General features: G+C 48.8%; 1 protein-coding gene across 2 annotated transcripts; it reads right to left on the reverse strand.

Moving 5' to 3' along the window:
- Positions 1-3435: 3435 nt before the first annotated feature.
- Cpn2 (carboxypeptidase N subunit 2) lies at positions 3436-17802 on the reverse strand. 2 transcript variants are annotated; one of them, XM_050159821.1, is made up of 2 exons: positions 17663-17802; positions 3436-9345 (listed from the first exon to the last, which is right to left on the reverse strand). In XM_050159821.1, exon 2 carries the CDS (start codon positions 9343-9345, stop codon positions 7702-7704), a length of 1644 nt encoding a protein of 547 aa, XP_050015778.1. In that variant the 5' UTR covers positions 17663-17802; the 3' UTR covers positions 3436-7701. The 2 variants fall into 2 exon arrangements, with proteins under 2 accessions (XP_050015778.1, XP_050015779.1); XM_050159822.1 differs by having other exon boundaries at positions 3436-9348; positions 17663-17795.
- Positions 17803-19999: the final 2197 nt, after the last annotated feature.

A 19999-nucleotide genomic window follows, 5' to 3' on the forward strand; every position in this document is an offset into this window, starting at 1 on the left:
CTACCGGCAGAGAAAGCATCCCCTTTTAAAGCGAGCTGTTTGTAGCAGCCCTTCTCATTTCCTAAAATAAAAATAAAAAAAGGCAAAGTAATCAGAGACCTCTCCCCAGAGAACGTAGAAATACAGTGTTCTAGCTTGAATTGGAAATAAAAGGCTATTTACAATGAAACAGCCCTTCTACGTGTAATGCTGGGAATAAGACTCCACTCGCCACGGGCCCGGTACAGGTGTGCCTGTTTATACTACATAAGGAAAATGCAAAAGAAATGGCTCTCTGTATATACCCAAATTAAGATTTTAAAATACAGGCTAAATGTCACCAAGGGAAAATTATTTTCAAAACTAGTGAACAACCAATATAATTCTAAAGAGATGAAATTCGGTTCTTCCAGATTGCCCTGGCGGTCCCGGGTAGAAGAGGACGACGTCTTTGCAGACAGACTCAGTAGTAGCTGTAGGCAGTGCTGACTGTAGACAGCATTAACACCCTAGCGGTGTCAGGCGCCTTTGGACTTCGTGGGAGGGGCGTAACAAGTCAGCCTCGTGCCGGACCGGCCTCAGCGACTCCAGGCGGAACGCCCACACTGCCATCTCTGTTCCAGGGCTCGTGGGCGAGGAAAGGACCCGGCCCTGTCCCTTTGCATGCAGGAGGAAGGCGGCACAGTCACCACAGAAAGCCGTTCTCCAACTGACCACTAGGGGGCGTGTCGAAACCAGGATCCTAACATCTGCAGGGTCACGGCCAGATGTGTCTTCATTTGCGAGCTGACACTCGTGAAATAATTCACAGTGGGACTTGCGCTGTGCTAGGATGGCCGGCATTTGTCCAAAGTCATCCCCACCCACACCCGCTTCTCTAGAAGTACAGTCGTGTACACAGGGAACACATTCGGTTAACGCTCAGAGATTCTGTCAGGGTATCGGTTACACTGACGCCAACACAAGTGTACAGCTTGCCACTCCTCGTAGCCTCATCAAGACAGTGGGCAACATGAGATGTATTTGGATGCCTAAGTCTAACAGCAAGGGGCAGTACAGTAAACACTTTTTTTCCTTGGGTCCCACAGACAGCATCCAGGGCCTCACACATACTAGACAGGCAGGCTCCATCTCCAGCTTCAGCAAATGTTTTTCATACATGCAGGAATGCACTCTGAAACAATGACAGTGCCGTACAGCAAACATGTAAGCCAGTGAATTCGTCATGCCTTGTCATGGCCAGGTATAGCATGCTGTCTATTATTGTGTATGGTATACTTTTACGACTGCTAACAGAGTAGGTTTGTTTACAGGAGATCACCACAAGCCGGTGAGTAATGTCCTCTGATGTCTGAACAGTTACCATGTCACTAGAAGATAAGACATTTTCAGCTGCTATTATCTTATGAGACAGCCTATGTAAGTGGTCCATCACTGACCAAAACAGAAGTCAAAAGACTGAGCTATAATAATAATAATATAAGAATCATCACTCTTTTAAAAAAAACTTACCTTCCACCATTGTCTTGGTGCTTTGTCAAGTGTTGAATGTTTGATAAGGAGGCTGGGGGGCAGAACACAGTGGTCTGCCCAGAGTTCCATGGCTGGCAGCTGGCAGGAAATCCCTAACCTCCATTGTTGAAAGCCACCTGGAAAAGAGTCCTGTGTGCCAGAAGGAATCGCTCTACAATGACATGGATGGGGGGAAGCGATGATATGAGGTGCGTTTTTCTACGGTGTTTGTGGCTTGACTCATTCAAACATATTCATTCAAATATGTTGTACTGGGGAGGTCGGATGAGGCCAGCATTCACAGCACAACCGCGGCTTAGGAAACAAGCGGTACCACCGTCAATAGACAAGCTGAGCCTTGTTTGTTTTCAGCCCTCACTGTGGATAAGAAACGTGAGGAATGATCTATCTATCTATCTATCTATCTATCTATCTATCTATCTATCTATCATCTACCATCTATCTATGAAGGCTGACATCAAATTCCCTGCCACTTCCCAGCGTAATTTTAGTCAGAATCTCAGAAGATGAGGCCCAGACACTTTGGCTCGGGTTTTTACTAGGCTTTCCTATTTTGTTTTTGAGATGGGTTCTCCTATATTATAGCCCAAGTGAGACTTCAGTTCCTGGGTCCAGGAAAAAACCTCAACTGTTGTATCAGGCCGAGTCACCCCACAAGAAGACATGACATGAGGACCCCCTGGGTACCAAGTGTAACCCGAAAGCCTCCTGCTCATGCTTTCCTTGATGTAAGCTGGTTATTGACCAGTGTTCTTTCCCCAGCAGCATCGTTTGGCTCAAGGCCTTATCACATTCTAATGTAATCCAGAGTTATGTTTATAAATTTTTAAAATATTGTATTATTGCTCTGTGTGTGTGTGCGCGCACGCACACACACATATGAATGCACATGGATACAGATATGTGTGTGTATGCACCTACGATGGTATGTTTGCGAAGGTCAGTGGACAGCTCTTGGCAGCCAGTTCTCTTCTTCTACCTTGTGATCTGGGATCAAATCCAGGCCATCCGTTTTACCTAGAAAAATACTTTTACATGCTGAGCCGGCCATCCCCGCAGCCCAAGTTCTGCTTTTCAAAAGTCATAATTGAGAGGCGTGTGAGTGCCTTTCTCCTTTCTCTCTGCAGTGAGCAGATGACTTTCTGGGTCATACCTAAAACTCGGGTGTCCCTTGGATGGACAGCCTATAGCTTCTCTAACGTGTTCCCTGCTGATGTGTCCCCAGGGGTAGACTTCCCACCTAATGGGAGTCAGCAGCCCAATGTAGCAGAAGCTTCCTTAGTTATTCTGGGCCAAGCCATCCACCCCTGTAAGATGTGGTCCAGATTACTCTTTTTTGTTTTTTTGTTTTGTTTTGGTTTGGTTTTTGTTTGTTTGTTTGAGACAGAGGGTGTGTGTGTGTGTGTGTGTGTGTGTGTGTGTGTGTGTGTGTGTAACCCTGGTTGTCCTGTTGTCCTGGAGCTAGCTCTGAAGATCAGGCTGGTCTCAAACTCACAAAGATCTGTCTGCCTCTTTCTCTTGAGTCCTGGGATTAAAACTTTGAGCCACCACTGCCAGCCAGGATCACTCTTAACCAAATGGTTTTAGATATGGAACCAAGAATCTGTTGCTTTGGCGAATCTGCCAGTTAGCAGATTTCCATCATTTCCAATTAATCCATTTGAGCATCAAGATGGAGGGAAGGCTTTGGTTCTTAGTGTAGTGCAGGCGCCTTACCCCTCCGTTAGCCTCCCCTGCCTCTGCCCTTGTTCACAAGCTCACTGTCTTCCAAGGAGAACCAGGCTTTTCCTCTGCATCTCCCACCACACTCACTCACTTGACTCCCCGAGTGGAGGGCCGCATACCCTGGCAGCTCTGCGGTTCCCCTGGGCCTACATCCCCACTGCTGTGGGGCAGTCACCAGAGCGACAGCTCAGGCACATGTTTAAGTCAGTAGAAAGTCTTTATTAGCCAGCCAGCGACTACGCTGGGTATTTGGGATTCAATGTATGTCCAAGACGTTTTTAGGGTGAGCTTTTCAGCACAAAAACCATGTCCTAGGTTCACACACTTCAGTTAGCCAGAAGTGGAACTACAGAAGCCAAAAAGCAAGGTTAGTACACTAGAGACTTTCTCAGAACGGAGGACTTTGATGGGTTAGGCCTTTGTTCTCATTTTGGCTGGCGGTGCTGTGTACCTGTTGTTTCACAGCCTGAATGGCACTTCCATCATGGAGTCAGTCGTGCTCAGGTCTAGGACCCTGTCACACCACTACGTTTGAGCTGCTCAGCTTTCCAGTTTCTGTGGGACGGATGCAGAGACATACCAATGATGGTTTCACTTGCGTTTCTGTAACTCCTCAGTGGGACTTTTAATCCATCTGTGCATGCTCTGTTAAGTTGCTGAAATCAATCTGGTTTGATTTCCGTAACATCCCTTGCCCTTTTGGCTCTCTTCTCTAGCCAGGCACCAGCTCAAACTGTTTTTCTAGTTTCTTGTTCTTGGCCAACTGCTTGAAGCACAGGCAGAAGCATGTCCTGCCTCTGTGAGAACGGCCTGCAGAATCCTTAACAAACACAGATGTGCAATTTTCCTTTACATTGTGTGAATATATGTGGCTATGATTTGCTTAATAAGGAAGCTGACTGGCCAGTAGATGAACAGGATAAGATTAGGTGGGAGAGCCAAACTGAGACTTTTGAGAGGAAGAAGGGCAGAGTCTGGAGTCACAAGCAGATGCAGAGAGAAGCAAGATGGGCATGCCGTACTGAGAAAAAGCATAAGAAATATGGATTAATTGAAAATGTAAAAGTTAGCTAGTAACAAGCCTGAACTATTAGCCGAACATTCGCAATTAATATAAGCCCCAGTGTGTTTATTGGGGAGCTTCTGGTGGTACAGAAACTCCATCTACACACAGATTCCTCAAAGGGGGCTGGAGAGATGGCTCAACAGATAAAAGAGCTTCTGCTTTTGCAAGGGTCTAGGATCTGTTCCCAGACTCCTTCCGTCCACATCGTACCCCAGAGACCGAAGGTTCCTCTGGGCTCTAAGCTTTGGCCTTCATTTCCCACTCTCTCCACTCCAGTGCCCTGCCTCCACTTCATGTCCCCAACACCCAGCTCCCACTCTGCTCAGCCTGTGACTTACTCAAGGGATCCACAGGCCTCCTATATGGGTTAATTTTGCTGATTTGAACAAGCAAGGCCAACTAGAAAGGAAACCTCAGTAGAGAAAAGGCCTCTATCAGACTGGTCTATAGGCAACTCTTTCGGGCCTTATTATTATTACTTCATCATCATCATATTTATATTTATTTGTTATTATTGGTCAGACAGAGTCTCACTGTGTAGCTCTGGCTGTTCTGGAACTCTCTATGTAGACCAGGCTGGCTTTGAACTTACAGAGATCTACTTGCCTCTGCCTCTTGGATGTATGTATTAAAGGTGTACACCACCACACCCAGCAGTGGGGCTTTTCTTGATTAATGATTGACGTGGGAAGGGCCCAGGCCTGTAGCACGAATTCTAATTGGGATTACTAACAAAAACTCGGAGTCAGCTATCAGGGGTGAAAGCTGAAGGATTGGAGAAGCTGAGCGGCAGTCACTAGAAAGCTCCTACTGCTACCGTTATTCAGACCAAAGGGGCGAGCCTGTCTCCACGAATCCTCAGACTGACTGCTGTCTCTATGAAACCTCAGACTGACTCCTGTCTCCATGAATCCTCAGACTGACTGCTGTCTCTATGAAACCTCAGACAGAATGCTCACATGCTCACTACCTTGAGCTCCTGTCTCCTTCCACCTTATACTCCTCTCTCCGCCCAGCCATATCCCTCCTGTCTCCACCTCCCTAGTGCTGGGATCAAAGGCGTGTGATTCCCAAGTGCTAGGATCACCTTTGTGTGAGTTCTGTTTCTGTTTTAGACAGGTTCAATATCTTGAGCCCAGGGTGGCCTTCAACTCACAGAGATCTGTCTGCCTCTGTCTCCTGAGTGCTGGGATTAAAGGTGTGTACCACCACTGCCTGGCCTGTATGGTTAACTAGTGGTTTAGCTCTGCACTTTGATCTTCAGACAAGCTTTATTTGTTAGATCACAAACAAAATATCACTACACAGGTCACTGTGGACAGCACCACCCTGTGCAGGTGGCCCCTGTGAAGTGTAAGAAAGTTAGCTGAACATAGCCTGACAGCAAGCAGTAAGCAGTGTTCCCCTACGAGTCCACTTCAGTTCCTGCCTTGAGTTCCTGCCCTGACTTCCCACAACAGCGAACTATGATATGAACTCATAAGTCAAATAAACCCTTTTCCTCCCCCAGGCTGGGTTAGTTTGGTCGATGTTTCATCCCTACAGAAACTTAACTAGAACACCCCTGAATGCCAAGCCCTTGGCACTTTCACACACAGACCTCTTTGTGTTTGGAGGTTACTTCCCAAACTCCTGTCTAAGTTCCTTCCTGGGCTGGGAGCTGGGGAGCCACAGTACATCTTATATCTTACTCCACCTTTCCACTCTGCAGCCCTGTAACCAAGTGAGTGGTTGTGTAACAATCTGGGGGAGGGCATGTGAGCGAAAAGAAAGGGAAGATGAAAAGAGAGTGTGTTAGGAATATGTTTTATTATCATTGGTTAAGCTGTTTCGGTTTATAGTAGGGCAGAATATAGATAGGCAGAGAGAGAGAGAGAGAGAGAGAGAGAGAGAGAGAGAGATGCCATGTAGCTGCCGAAAGAAACAGATGCCAGAACCTTACTGGTAAACCACGACCCTCATAGCAATACAGAGAATAATAGAAATAAGTTAATTTAAGATATAAGAGTTAGTTAATAAGATCCTAAGCTAATAGGCCAAACAGTGTTTTAATTAATTAAGTTTCTGTGTGATTATTTCGGGTCTGAGTGACCGGGAAACAAACGAGCAGCCTCCGACCATCCACTGGTCTAAGGATGGAGCACGAAAAGGTGTGAGAACACTCCCAGCTCCTAATCTGGGCTTGTCATTCTGCTGAGTGAGAATCGGGAGTTGGTGGGGGGACACTGTTTAGATATTCTCTGGTTATGGGAATCGGGAGTTGGTGGGGGGACACTGTTTAGATGTTCTCTGGTTATGGGAATCGGGAGTTGGTGGGGGGACACTGTTTAGATGTTCTCTGATTGATCATATAGAGGACGGTGTGCAGCTAACAAATGCAGAGCCTGAGATGAAGATGTGAGGCCATTGGTGCTGCGGAGCCCATGCCCTGAGTGGTGGCTGAGGGACACCCCTAGATGGGATTGCGGAGACATCTTAGAAACCAGGGGAAGAGGAGAGCCGTTCAGTGACCGAGCAGCGCAGCGTCAGATGCCCTGAAAGCCATGGCACAAGGCAGTTACCCCCAACTACCAGCTCCTCTCCTCCCCCTCCTCAGGCTTTCGCTCCCTCCTCAGGGAACAACCATCTTGTGGACTGAACGGGCAAAGCCACACTGCCCTCCTGAAAGCCACGCAGCCAGGCTTTGCTGGCTAAGGCAACCCCTTACCTTGATTTCTCCTGGATGCAGCTTGAGAGGTTGCCAGGACGATACTGTTTCCCCACACACCCCTGCCCTAGCCTTTTCTAGTCAGCTCAGCTCCTCTAACATCCCTTTCCTTTCTCTATTGTGAGAACAGAAGTGGCTTTTCATCTATCAAAGGGATGTAGCCTCTACTTTGTATAACTACAGTAGCGGTGAACATATCTCAAATCTAGAATTCAGATCAGGGAGTAGGGTGGGGTTAAATAATAGGAAAATACTGTGATGGGGTGTTTTAGTCTCTAGACCAGTGGTTCTCAACCTGTGGGTCATGACCCCTTCGACAAACCTCTTATCTCCAGAATATATTTACATTTATGATTCATAACAGTAGCAAAATTACAGTTATGAAGTAGCAATGAAAATAATTTTATGGTTTGGGGTCACCACATTGTGAGGAACTGTATTAAAGGGTCACAGAGTCAGGAAGGTTGAGAACCACTGCTCTAAGCCATGGTGTGGTTTCCAAAGTTGGATTGAGGATAAGCTTGTTAGGCCACAGGCTCCAAGAGGGCATGGTGAGGAGACACCAGGTGAAGCAGGCCTCGCTCCCCCCTACCCTGGAGATACAGCCATGTCCCTTACATCAGCGTCAGACATTCAGCTCCCCCTGCCTCCAGAAGTCACTTGTTCAGGCTTCTGGGTCTATTCGCTGCACTTAGGGCCCAGCAGCTTGAGCCTCAATAGACACAACGACCCTCATGGAGCCACAGCTTGACCTTAACTCCCACTCCTGACTGGAATTGTAAGCCATTGCCGGGGTGTCCGAGCCTTGTCTGGAAGACAGCTGGATTCTCAGCCAGCGACACTGGGCCTCCTCACAGGAGAGGACCACGGTGCCCTCAGGGTTGCTATAAATGCACTGGCTGCGGGCTGCCCTCCCCTCCACTGCCAGATCCCAACTGCCCACTGGCTCCCTGTCATCCAGCCCCAGGGCCAGGAAGCCCAAGTGGCCCGGGGTGACAGGACACACCAGCTGTTCCTTCTTCAAGCTGGGCACCGGTTGGCCCTTAAGGTAGGCTGGGCCTGCGCAGTAGGTACGGGTGTTGAGGATCCGGTCGTTGTAGAGGCGGAGCCAGCTCGTGAGGTAGGCCAAGTGGCAGTCACACTGCCAGGGGTTGCTGGACAAGGCCAGGTTGAAGAGGTCGTAGTTGGTGTCAAAGATGCCCCCGGGGAGCATGGTCAGCTGGTTCTTCGACAAGTTGAGCTGCTCAAGCCTGGACAGGTTCTGAAAAAGGGCCGGGTGCAAGGCCGTCAAGTTGTTGTCGTTCAAAGAGAGCCTGACCAACTGCTCGAGGTCCCTGAAGACATCCTCGGGAAGGTGTGTGATGGCGTTGTGCGCAAGCGTGAGGGAAACAAGGCGGGACAGGTTGGCGAAGGTGCCCTCGGCGATGCCCTCCAGCTGGTTGTAGGACAGAGACAGGTGAAGCAGCCCTGGGTTGTGGGTGAAGAGGGTGGCAGGCAGAGCCCGCAGTGCGTTGCCCTGCAGGTTGAGATAGGTCAGGTTGCGGAGGGAGGAGAAGACGGAGGCCGGCAGGTGTCGAATGGCATTGTGCTGCAGCCACAGATTCTCCAGGCTGAGGAGCTGGGAGAAAGCCTGTGGTGACAGCTCTGTGATGCCATTGCTGTCCAGAAAGAGCTCCTGCAGGCTGCCCAGATTGTCCAGCAACCCCTCGGGGAGGCTGAAAAGCATGTTGTTACTCAGCTTCAGTATCTGCAGGCTTCTGAGTGACTGGAACAGTCCCTTCGGGAGCTTGCTCAGAAGGTTCTGCTCCAGGTTGAGGGTTCTCAGGTATCGCAGAGGCTGGAACAGTCTCCCAGGCAGGGTCTGAAGCTGGTTTCCCTGAAGCTGAAGGGACTCCAGGTTGTCCATGTGGTGAAAGAAGTCCTCAGGCAGAGCCACAAGCCTGTCGAAGTCCAAGGTGAGCTTCTCCAGTGAGCTCAGGTTAGAAAAGACGTTGGCACTGAGACTGGAGAAGGGGCTGCCTGTCACCTCCAGGTCCACCAGGCTGGGCAGTCCCCCAAAGGCATCGGGCTCCAGGTGACGGACCTGAGTGTTGAGGAAGACCACCTTGGTCAGGTTGCAGCTACCGTGGAAAGCCCTGGTCCCCACTGTGGTGAAGGCAGTCTCCACGAAGACGATGTTTGTGACGTGTCGGGGGATGTCCGGTGGAATGGTGGCCAGCTGCTCATCTGAGCAGAATACCTCTCTGTCAAAGCAGTCACAGCCCATAGGGCAAGGCTGGATGGGCCTGGTCAGGAGCAGGAGTGAGGCCCAGCACAACCAGACTCCTGGAAACATCTTCTGGATCCAAGGATGACAGAAAACAAGACAAAAAGGAGTGCCTTTAATAAGGGCATCACACCGCAGTGCCCAGAGCACGGGAAAGTGACCACTACCCTCAGTATGAGCTCAGGCTGCAAGCAAGAACTGGCCTCTTCAAGGAGGCTATGGTTTGGGCAACAGTTGCTTGTGTGATCCATTGCTGGGGACAGAACCTAGGGCTGTCTGTATACACTAGGAAAGCTTTGGCATAAGCCCCAGTCCCAGGTTGTGTTTTGAGCACCTTGTTCAAACCACTTACAGGTGGTAGTGGACTGGTTCTTATTTCCTGGAAGCAAAGGTGTCAACCACATTGCCTGTCCAAGTACCCTTCAAGTTAGTGGTTATGACAAGAGTAAGACCTGAGTATTCTAGGGTGTCCGTGTTCTTCCCAGATTGGAGAATGATATGCAAAGAGTCAAAAAAGGCTAGGGAGAGGGGCACAAGCTGTGTGAAACTATTAGGGATAATATATAAAATGTGGACACATTAGCCCTAGATTGGAAATTTCTAACCCAAAACCCTTCTTGATTTCCAGATCTCAGCACAGTTCAGAGCATGGCAAAGAGGGTCCCTGCACCCTGCTCTTAGCTGGGAGACACAGCACAATAACCGGGCTTCTCAGAACTGTACCCAGTGCTGCCCTCACTGCCTTGCCTGTCGCCCATGGTTCCAGTATCAGGGAACTTCCTAGCGTCCAGACACAAAGGCTTGACAGGAAACTCAGGGAAACCAAGCTTCATCTACTATGTATTCAATGAAAAACAAAAAGGTCGAGCTGGGCAGCGGTGGCGCAGGCCTTTAATCCCAGCACTCGGGAGGCAGAGGCAGGCGGATCTCTGTGAGTTCGAGGCCAGCCTGGTCTACAGAGTGAGTTCCAGGGCTGGCTCTGTAGCTACTGGGAAACTTGGTCTCAAAAAATCGAAAATAAAGAGATAAATAGTCTAGGATGGGGGGGGGGGGTCCATGCCAGTGTGCGGACCAATCACAGCACTCTGGATGCTGGGGCAGAGATTGGGCGGGAGTTTTAGGTGGAAGTTTTAGGCTAGCCTCGGCTACCTAATAAGCTCCTGCCAACTTGGGCTGTCTTGAGAGGGGCTGGCTATCAACAAACAACTACAGAAGATACCGTCAGCATCCACTAACAGGTCACAGACGAGTGCTGTAGCCCCCAGTGCATTTTGTTTAGTCCTTGGCGAACTTGCAGGTCACACATAAAAACTGGGACTCCCATATCGGAAGTCCACATTTCAGAATGTGGACTAGGAGCAGGAGGTTCACCTTCCCACCCAGGGGCAAACTGGGCCTCAGCAGCCCCTGCCCGTCAGAAGACAGGCACCCTGCAAACCACAGGGGGATCTTCTCTCCTGTTTACGTGACTCGTGGAGGTTCCAACCCCAAGAGTTCAAATCCCAGGCTCATGACTTTCCAGTCTAGTGACCCGAGGCGTGTTGTTACCTGTGCTTCAGCTTATGTTCAGGCTGGGGATAATAACAGTCCTGAGACAGCGCGGTGACTGTGAGCACTGGGTGAGCACGCTCAGATCAGGGGCACAGAGTGAACGAGTAATCAGGAAACTATGCTGACTGTTAGGTGGAAGGGCACCGGCATTACAAAAAGACTACTTGAACAACAACAGCGAAGATACTTTATAACTAGAATACGTGTGACTTCACAGAAAATAAATAAAAGTCAAAGAAGCAAGAAAATAGTCAGGCTGTTTCTCTGCTGCCCTCTGCGGGCGGTCAGGAGTGGCGCCTACAGACTCCATTGGGTTCCTTGAGTGGAGCGCCACAGGTTTGGGGTGCAGCCACCCTTCCCTGCCCTGCAGACCCTCGCCATCAGCGGGCTAGGAACGTGGCCTAGAGAGCTTATGAGAACAAGAGACGCACAGTTCTTGCTGTTAACGTGCCGAAGGGGGTCCAGTTGCCCATCACCCTCCCTGACTAAAGGGTCTCACAGGAAGTTTCCAGAAAAAAGTGCCTCCGAATAAAAATCTATACAACTCAGGGGATGTAAGGGTCCCGAAGGCCTTTTCACAGGGATAGTAAGTGTGGAGGTTCGCATGAGAATGACCCCCATGGACTCATATATTTGAATGTTTGCTTCCCAGCTGATAGACTGTTTAGGGAGATTAGGAGGTGTGGCCTTGTTGGAGGAGGTGTGTCAGTGGTGCCCACACCAAGCCCAGTTTCTCTTTCTGTCTGCTGCTCGTGGAGAGTTATGTGAGCTCTCAGCTACTGCTCCAGCACCAGGCCTGCCTGCCAGCTGCCATGCTTCTTGACCTGTGATCACAGACTCACCCTCTGAGACTGTAAGCAAGTCCCAAACCAAATGTTCCCTTCTAGAAGTTGCCTTGTTTGGTATGTCTCTTTGCAACAATAGAACAGCAATGAAGGGCTGGAGAGATGGCTCAGAGGTTAAGAGCACTGCCTGCTCTTCCAGAGGTCCTGAGTTCAATTCCCAGCAACCACATGGTGGCTCACAGCCATCTGTAATGGTGTTTGTTGCCCTCTTCTGGCCTGCAGGCATACACACAGACAGAATATTGTATACATACTAAATAAATAAATAATTTAAAAAAAAAAAAGAACAGCAGTGAAGACAGTGGTACAAGCCGGGGTCCCTCCGCAGACCATAGGCCTGCTGGCCTTGCAGCAAGGAAACACGGAGTCATGCTTAGAAGTACCACAAAAGGACAGCCAGGGCCACCTGAGGATAGTGTCTCTTATTGAGCCACAAGGTTGGCCCAGTCTTCCTCCCACCCTTTAGCCTGGGGCCTACTCCATACACTGTCCTTGAGGTTAAGAGCACTGACTGTTCTTCCAGAGGACCTGAGTTCAATTCCCAGCAACCACATGGTGGCTCACAACCATCTGTAATGAAATCTGGCGCCCTCTGGCCTGCAGGCATACATGGAGGCAGACTTTCTATACATAATAAATAAATAAAATCTAAAAAAAAAGAAAAAAAGGACTTGAGAGACTTCCAAGAAAGGCAACTGTCAAGAATCCAGACATTAGCTGGGCTGTGGCAGCGCATGCCCTCAATCTCAGCCCTCAGGACTCAAAGACAGGTGGATCTCTGTGAGTTTGCGGCCAGCCTGGTCTTCAAGCAAATTGCAGGACAGGCTCTAAAGTTACAAGAAAAACCCTGTCTCAAAAAAAAACAGAAGAAGAAAAGGAAAGAAAAAAAAGAAAGCCGGGCGGTGGTGGCACACACCTTTAATCCCAGCACTTGGGAGGCAGAGGCAGGTGGATCTCTGTGAGTTCGAGGTCAGCCTGGTCTACAAGAGCTAGTTCCAGGACTAGCTATCTTGAAAACCCCCAAAAAAAAAAATTTCAGGAAAAACAAGAAAAAGAGTCCAGACATTGAAGGAAACTATGACCCTTGGTCTGGTAGCACAGAATCCAGGTGCAGCAGATCCATCCAGGTGTTGGGGAAGTGTCTAGCCTCTGTGGGGCTGTGGGGACACGGGTCCAGAAGGAGGACTGAGGGGCTGTTTTCCCCACTCCCAAAGTTCTCAGACATGCAACTTGCTCCTTAGAGAAGCCTGGAGAAACCCATCACAGGGCAACCAGGACCACATCTGTGTTCTAAGGGTCTTCACTGAGCCACATGGCTTTCCTATCAGACAGGGAATGGGTAGGGAAGACAGGCTCATTCTTCACAGTTGCAGGTCCAGAGTTTTCCCATCCTCTGTCTACCCATGTCTCTTTTCATTTGCTTCTTGAAGGGTTGAGTAGACTCGCTACTTACAGCGAGTGGGTGGTCCACAGGCTAAGGGCATGGGCTTCTGTGGCAGTCTGGGAAAGAGGGCTCTGGGAAGCTATCCACACTAGCACACATCCGGGTAACTGAGGCATGGCTTAAGATAGCTATACAGATGGGCCTGCACCCTGGGCTTGGTCAACTTCTCTATCTTTGGGAGTGTCCTTAGGAGAGGAGCCAGAACAGTGCCCTCTCAAGTTTAAAACAAGACTCCCCTTGTCTCATTCTACAGGGTTGGGATGGGAAGACAGAGAAGAAATGATCCATTCCTAACCCTAGGCTCATTCCCATTCCAGAGTAACCAAGAGCTCGCACCCTGTAGCTAGACAGTATGGGTCTAATCCTGATTAGCTGTGTACTTCAGCCAAATTGTGCAACCTCTCTGTGCTTCGCTTTCTTCATGATTAAAGCAGTGAGCACACACTGTTTCCTATGTGGGGTTCTCATGAGGATAAAATGAGAGAATATACAGAAAATCCCAAGCCCAGAGTGGGCATGTTGTGAGTGATTCAGCCTGAAACTGGCTACAGTTCTCCTGAGCTCAGCAAGGCTCAGCTCTGGTAAGATGTCATCAGAGGTTTGCTGTGGAAACCTGATGAGCTCATGGGATTGCACCACCATGGAGCAGAGCGAGCCTTCCCACAGCCCTGTTCCTAAAACTTTCCTTCTCGGTGACAAGAAAGGCACAGACTCTCAGAGCCTTTGCTTGGGTCCCCTTCTTAGCCCTCACTCAAGAGAACAAGTCACCGGGCACTCCCACCTCCAGAGACAGTGGAGGTCTGCATCAGAGGTCACAGTTGTGGAAGGTGCCTTATTTGCATCTAGGAAGACCAGGGAATGGCCACGACCATGCTCCATTCTTCAGAAGGTCAAGGAAGGGCATCTGGCCTTTCCTCTATCCTGAAGTATGGAGTATTGTCTGATTGTTTAGGCCGACTGGGTACAAACAGCCTTCATCTTCTCAAACCACTCTGGGCTCGTCTGTGCCCTGGGCTGTTTCCCACACCAGATTGCCTTTCTTCTCTAGCCCGCAAACAAATCTAAGGGCTGAGGGCCTCAGGCAGGTTAAGACGTGCACAGCCCCTCTCTGGCCCCTCTCCCCCCACCTCCAGGTCCACTTGAGCCCCTGGCAGTAGAGAGAACACTGAGGTCCTACCTCTGAATTGGTTAATCCAGACCATGGTGACAATGACAATAGTTACACTTAAAGTGCAACATTATTACTGCTAGTGTGGTACCCAGAGGAGACCACAAGCAACAAACTATCAAAAAATAGAAGCCATGAAGCTGGGGAGATGGCTCAGCAACTAAGAGCGCATACTGCTCTTGCAGAGGACCTGCGTTTATTTTCAACACCCACATGGGGTGGCTCACAACTGCCTGTCATTTCAGTTCCAGATTTTCAGACCCCGCTGCCCTCTTCAGGCTCCTGCATACACACACAAATACACACACACACAAACACACACACATACATACTGATACGCACGTGCGCACACGCACACAAATACACACATACACACAAACACACACATACACGCATACACACGGATACGTACGTGTGCACACACACATACACACGCATATGCACGTGGGCACACACACAAACACACACACGCCATGCACGAACACACTCACACACATGCACACAGATACATACACGCACGCATGCATATGCACATGCGTGCACACACACATACACGCATGCACGCCATGCATGCACACACTCACACACACAGGCACATACTCATACACACACACGCGCGCGCATGCACGTACACACAGGCACAGTGAAAACAAATCTTTTTTTTTTTTTTTAAGAAATAGAGGCAGTCGGGCTGGAAAGATGGTTCAGTAGTTAAGAGCATGTACAGCTCTTGCAGAGGACCCCTCTTTCTCTGGCCTAGTTCAGTTTCTAGCACCGGGTCAGTAACTCCAGATCTAGGGACTCCAACGCCCTCTCTGGACTCCGCAGGTAATTACACTCATGTATATAGACACACACAGACATAATTGAGTTGTATAGACTTTGGGTCTGGTAAAGTTTGATATTTGATGCTTTTTATTTATTTGCAATTTTCATAATAAAGTTTATAAAATTAAAAAAGCCCGAATGCCTGTCTTGAAGACAATTAAAAAGAAAACCCCAGTTCCACCTGTTGACATCCAGGCTCTCTGAATGATTTTCCAGGTGAATCTAGATGCAACCAACATTTAAGACCACACAATGCTGCCTGCACTGCAGCCCAAAACAAGAAATTAACGAGATTTTGAAATTCTAATGTTTTGTATCAATATTCTTCTGTGTAATGGGTAGAGAGTTTGGGCTATAGGCGCTTAAGCTGATAACTAACTTTAGAGAAATACAAGCAAGTTTCTGTTATTCTCCACCCCGCTTGTGCCGTTTGAGAAATCAATAAAATCTAATCAGTTCTGAAAAAGACTGTTCTCTCTCTCTCTCTCTCTCTCTCTCTCTCTCTCTCTCTCACACACACACACACACACACACACACACACAGACACACACACACCATGTTTAGTGTTTCCCTCAACCTTGGCCAGAAAATGCTTCTCTCCACAGGGGTCAGGGGTCAGCAGCTGAAGCAGAGACTCAGAACTGGCCACAGTGCTGATGATGAGTGATTACTGAGTACTCAGTCATAAATGGGACATGTCTATCAATACCCCCACAAAGCTGAAGGGGGCATGTCTATCAATACCCCACAAAGCTGAAGGGGGCATGTCTATCAATACCCCACAAAGCTGAAGGGACATCTCTATCAATACCCCCACAAAGCTGAAGGGACATCTCTATCAATGCCCCCACAAAGCTGAAGGGACATCTCGAAGAGGGGATGTATGAACTTAAGAGCGCACAGATGGGGAGAAGTGACACGAAATACGGCCATGACATGGATGTCGCCCTCATGAACCCACTGCAACCACGGTTACCGTCAGAAGACTGCAGCAGGTCAAGCCAACAGGATTAGCCAATGCTCCAGCAGGCATATTGACAGGACTCAATGGGTTATTTAAAAAATAAAAATGTCAAGGACATGAAGGTGGGCCGCGGATGTGTGTGGGATACCTTGGGGGAATGAGGAATCTTGGGGACAGATATGACCGAGATACATTGTTTACACGTGAGAAACTGACAAAGAATACTTAAAAGATTTTCTATTAAAGTGTCCTGGAACATCTCTTCCTTGGATCCTCTCTCACTCTTGGGAGTTCTTTCTTCTTTTTCCTTAATAAATCTACATTGGCTGTGCTTGCCATTATGAACGTATTTCTAAATATTTTAAAAATAATAAACGCATTGGCTTTAAATTGAGGAACAAGAAAACTGTTTTATAAAATGGAGGTAACTTTGTGAACCACTAGGCACAGATCCCAGGATCCCCTGGAAGGTGTGAGGCCTGGCCCCGCACACAAATGCCAACTCCAGCACCCTACAGTAGAACTTGCTGGTCTGTAGCCCTCAGCTCTGGCACCGCAAAGGATCAGAGTAGCTGGGCTCTTTGCCGCATTGGTTTTGTGGGGGAGCTGGCACTTTGACATGAGAAGGCGTGGACTGGGCGTGTCTCTTTCCCACTCGGCCACACTTCCAGCCCCTGAGTAACACTGCAAACCACTGTGCCTACCACTGTTCCCTATCACTGCCTGCTTCTGTCCTCCCCACCCTTCCAGACCAGTCGTCCCCAGAGAGCCTTCCCAGACTGCCCTTCTTCACCTGGCATGACACTGCTGTCATTCGCTGAGTGATGGATCCGTCTGCGCTCTAGTGAATTGTATTCTAACTGGACCCTCAGGGTCAGGGTCCTGAAGTATTTTCACTCCCAGCTCTGCATCCCAGCACCCGGGTCAGGGCTGGGCACAGGAATGTCACTAGGCTGAAGGAATGGAGTAAGTGTGGCTCTCTGTGGCCACTCCCTCACTCCCTCATCTGCCTAATAAAATCGACAAGCACTCGGGCTCTGTCAGCCTAGTCAGATCTGTGTTCAAATTCAGACACTGTACTTACCAGTTGTGTAGACTCCAAAGGTTCTCCTCCCTATCTACCAAAGCCTTAATTTCCTCATTAGAGTCCCAGCCCTTAAGGTTGAAGTTAGCAGACAGTACATTTGAAGCACTGTATAGTGACTGGTAAATGGCAAACATTCCATTTAGCTCTGGAGTGAATGTGAACGTCATCATCTAAGCCTGACATGGGATGAAAGGGGACAGCATTAACTGTTCCAGACAACGGACACCAGCCAGGGTGGACCGTGAACCTGTGACCATGCTGCTCCCCCCCCCCCACCATTCACAGCCAGTTCCCTGAGAGCCAGGACTGGCCATTGTCCCCCATTAGAATCTCCCTGGCGCACTTTCCCTGCCCCCTTCCAGCTATGGCTAGCTGATCCACTGAGGGGCTTCTCCTCCCAGGGGACTCAGCTGCTGTGGCCTTCTGGGTAAGAGCAGCAAGTCCCTTTGCTGATGTCCCCACATCCCCACAGACCCGGGAGGGAAGCAGGAAACCTACCGTGAGGGGCCGGGCAGTTGGGGCCAGAAGCCCAGTGTTTTTCTCAGAAGCAGAGCAGTATTTTGTGTGCCCTGTGCTCAGCTGAATCCAGCCTCGATGCTGACCAAAGTCCTGGGAAGGGTTCCTCCCCCTCGTGTGGATTGACCGTTCCCGGAATGACACCAAGGTCACTTGGGCAAGGCCTCTGAAGATTACAAAATGACCCTGAATGGTTCCCATAGACAGATGCCCAATAGGGCTAAAATCCCAGTGAGACTATATATAGGTTTGGCAGCTCTATGACCCTAAAATGCACTATACCTTAAAAGGTGCCTCCAGAAGCTGGGCAGTGGTGGCGCACACCTTTAATCCCAGCATTTAGGAGGCAGGCAGATTGTGAGTTTGAGGCCAGCCTGGTCTACAAAGTGAGTTCCAGGACAGCCAGGGCTACACAGAGAAACCCTGTCTCAAAAACAAAAACAAAAAAGTCCCTCCAGGCTGCATTGCACTGAGACGAGGGGCATTTCATTTCAGAGGTGGGGGCTAAGAGGCCACCTGCTCAGCATTCAGCACTGCCACTAAGAGAAAGCCTAAAAATGTACTGCTCGCTTCTTAAACACACACACACACACACATGATAGAGATAGATAGATAGATAGATAGATAGATAGATAGATAGATCACACATGATTGACAGATGATAGATAGATAGATAGATAATAGATAGATAGATAGATAGATAGATAGATAGATAGATAGATAGATAGATAGATAATATATGCATATATAGTGTGTGTGTGTTGTGTGTTGTAGGCATATGAGAGCGTGAGTGGATGGGTATATGGGCTTGAAGTGAGCATCTGAGGGTGTGAGTTAGGGGGTGTATGTGAAGTGAACATGTGAGTGTGAGTGGAGAGGTGTGTAGTGAGTGTGTAAATTGAGTTGTATATGTGTGCATGCACTCGGAAGTAGTATGTATAATAAAAATGAGAGCGACTGTGTGGTGGGTATGATCGGGTGAGGGATGTGTCGTGTGTGCAAATGCATGCAATTATACATGAGTGTTCATGAGGTATAGCATGAAGGAGTGACCAAGAGAGGCAATATAATGCCTCAGTGCTGGGAGTCTATCACCCAGTGTAATCTGAAGCTGCTTAACTGTTGCTCATTGTTAAGAAACTGCTATGACTTATTGCTTCATTTGCAATAACAAATGACATCCCACAGTGCAAAGTTCTGACCAACCAGTAGGAAGCACTTCCTTTCAGAACAGAAGAAGACAGGAGTCTGTTTGTTTGTCTGTTTATTTGTTTGTGCTTTGAGACAGGGTTTCTCTGTGTAGCCCTAGCTGTACTGAAACTCATGTTGTAGACCAGGCTGACCTCGAACTCAGAGATCCACCTGCTTCTGTCTCCAGAGTGCTGGGATTAAAGGCATGCACCACCACCACCCAGCTGACAGGAGTCTTTAAGAGGCAGACAAGCAGTGAACCTGTGATGTGGGGTTACCCTCTGTATTCTGTGAATACCATTGGTTAATAAAGAAGCTGCCTTCAGCCAATGGCTTAATAGAGTAAAGCCAGGTGGAAAATCTGAAGAGAGATGTAGAGAGAGTAGGCAGAGTCAGGAAGACACCATTTAGCTGGCCGCCAAGGAGACAGATGCTCAGGAACCTTACCAGTAAACCACAAGCCTCGTAGTAAAATATAAAATAATAGAAATGGGCTAATTTAAGGTGTAAGAGCTAGCTAGAAAAAAGCTAGAGCTAATAGGCCAAGCAGTGATTTAATTAATACAGATTCTGTGTGGTTATTTTTAGTCTGGACAGCCGGGAACGAGCTAGCCGCCTCCGGTAACAAACCCGGTGTACCCAGGCTCACCCTGGATGGTGTCCAACGTGGTGGAGGCAGAATGTTTGCTTTGAGGAATGGCAGGGCATGCAACCTGCAAATCTTAGGAGGCACACACCCAAGCTGGCAGACAGCTGTCCTATCCTGTCCCCACCCCCACCCCCTGGGGCCTTGGCTCCTCTGGAAACACAGCTTGTCTCACTTGTCGCACAAGAGGAATCTAGCACCAGAACAGTTTGAATTCTGACTTTGCAAGAAACTAATCGTAAGACAAGCGATTTGGTCTCTGCAAATCTGTGTTCTCTCCCACAGGAGGCACTAGGGAAGTGTGTGTGTATACCTATGTGTGTGTATATATGTGTCTCTGTGTCTGTGTGTCCCTGTGTGATCTATATGTCTATGTGTGTATCTGTGTCTCTGTGTGTATTTGTCTGTGTGTGTAACTGTGTTATGTGTGTCTGTTTGTGTGTCTGTATATCTGTGTCTGTGTGTCTGTGTGTGTGGTCTAT

Source organism: Alexandromys fortis, unplaced genomic scaffold (genome assembly GCF_014885135.2).
Source record: "Alexandromys fortis isolate MF-2015 unplaced genomic scaffold, M_Fortis_MF-2015_v1.1 scaffold_119, whole genome shotgun sequence".
NCBI classification, from domain to species: domain Eukaryota; kingdom Metazoa; phylum Chordata; class Mammalia; order Rodentia; family Cricetidae; genus Alexandromys; species Alexandromys fortis.

What these genes read in the sequence shown, in the direction of transcription:
- Cpn2 (XM_050159821.1), bottom strand. Translation starts at nt 9,345, where the DNA reads ATGTTTCCAGGAGTCTGGTTGTGCTGGGCCTCACTCCTGCTCCTGACC.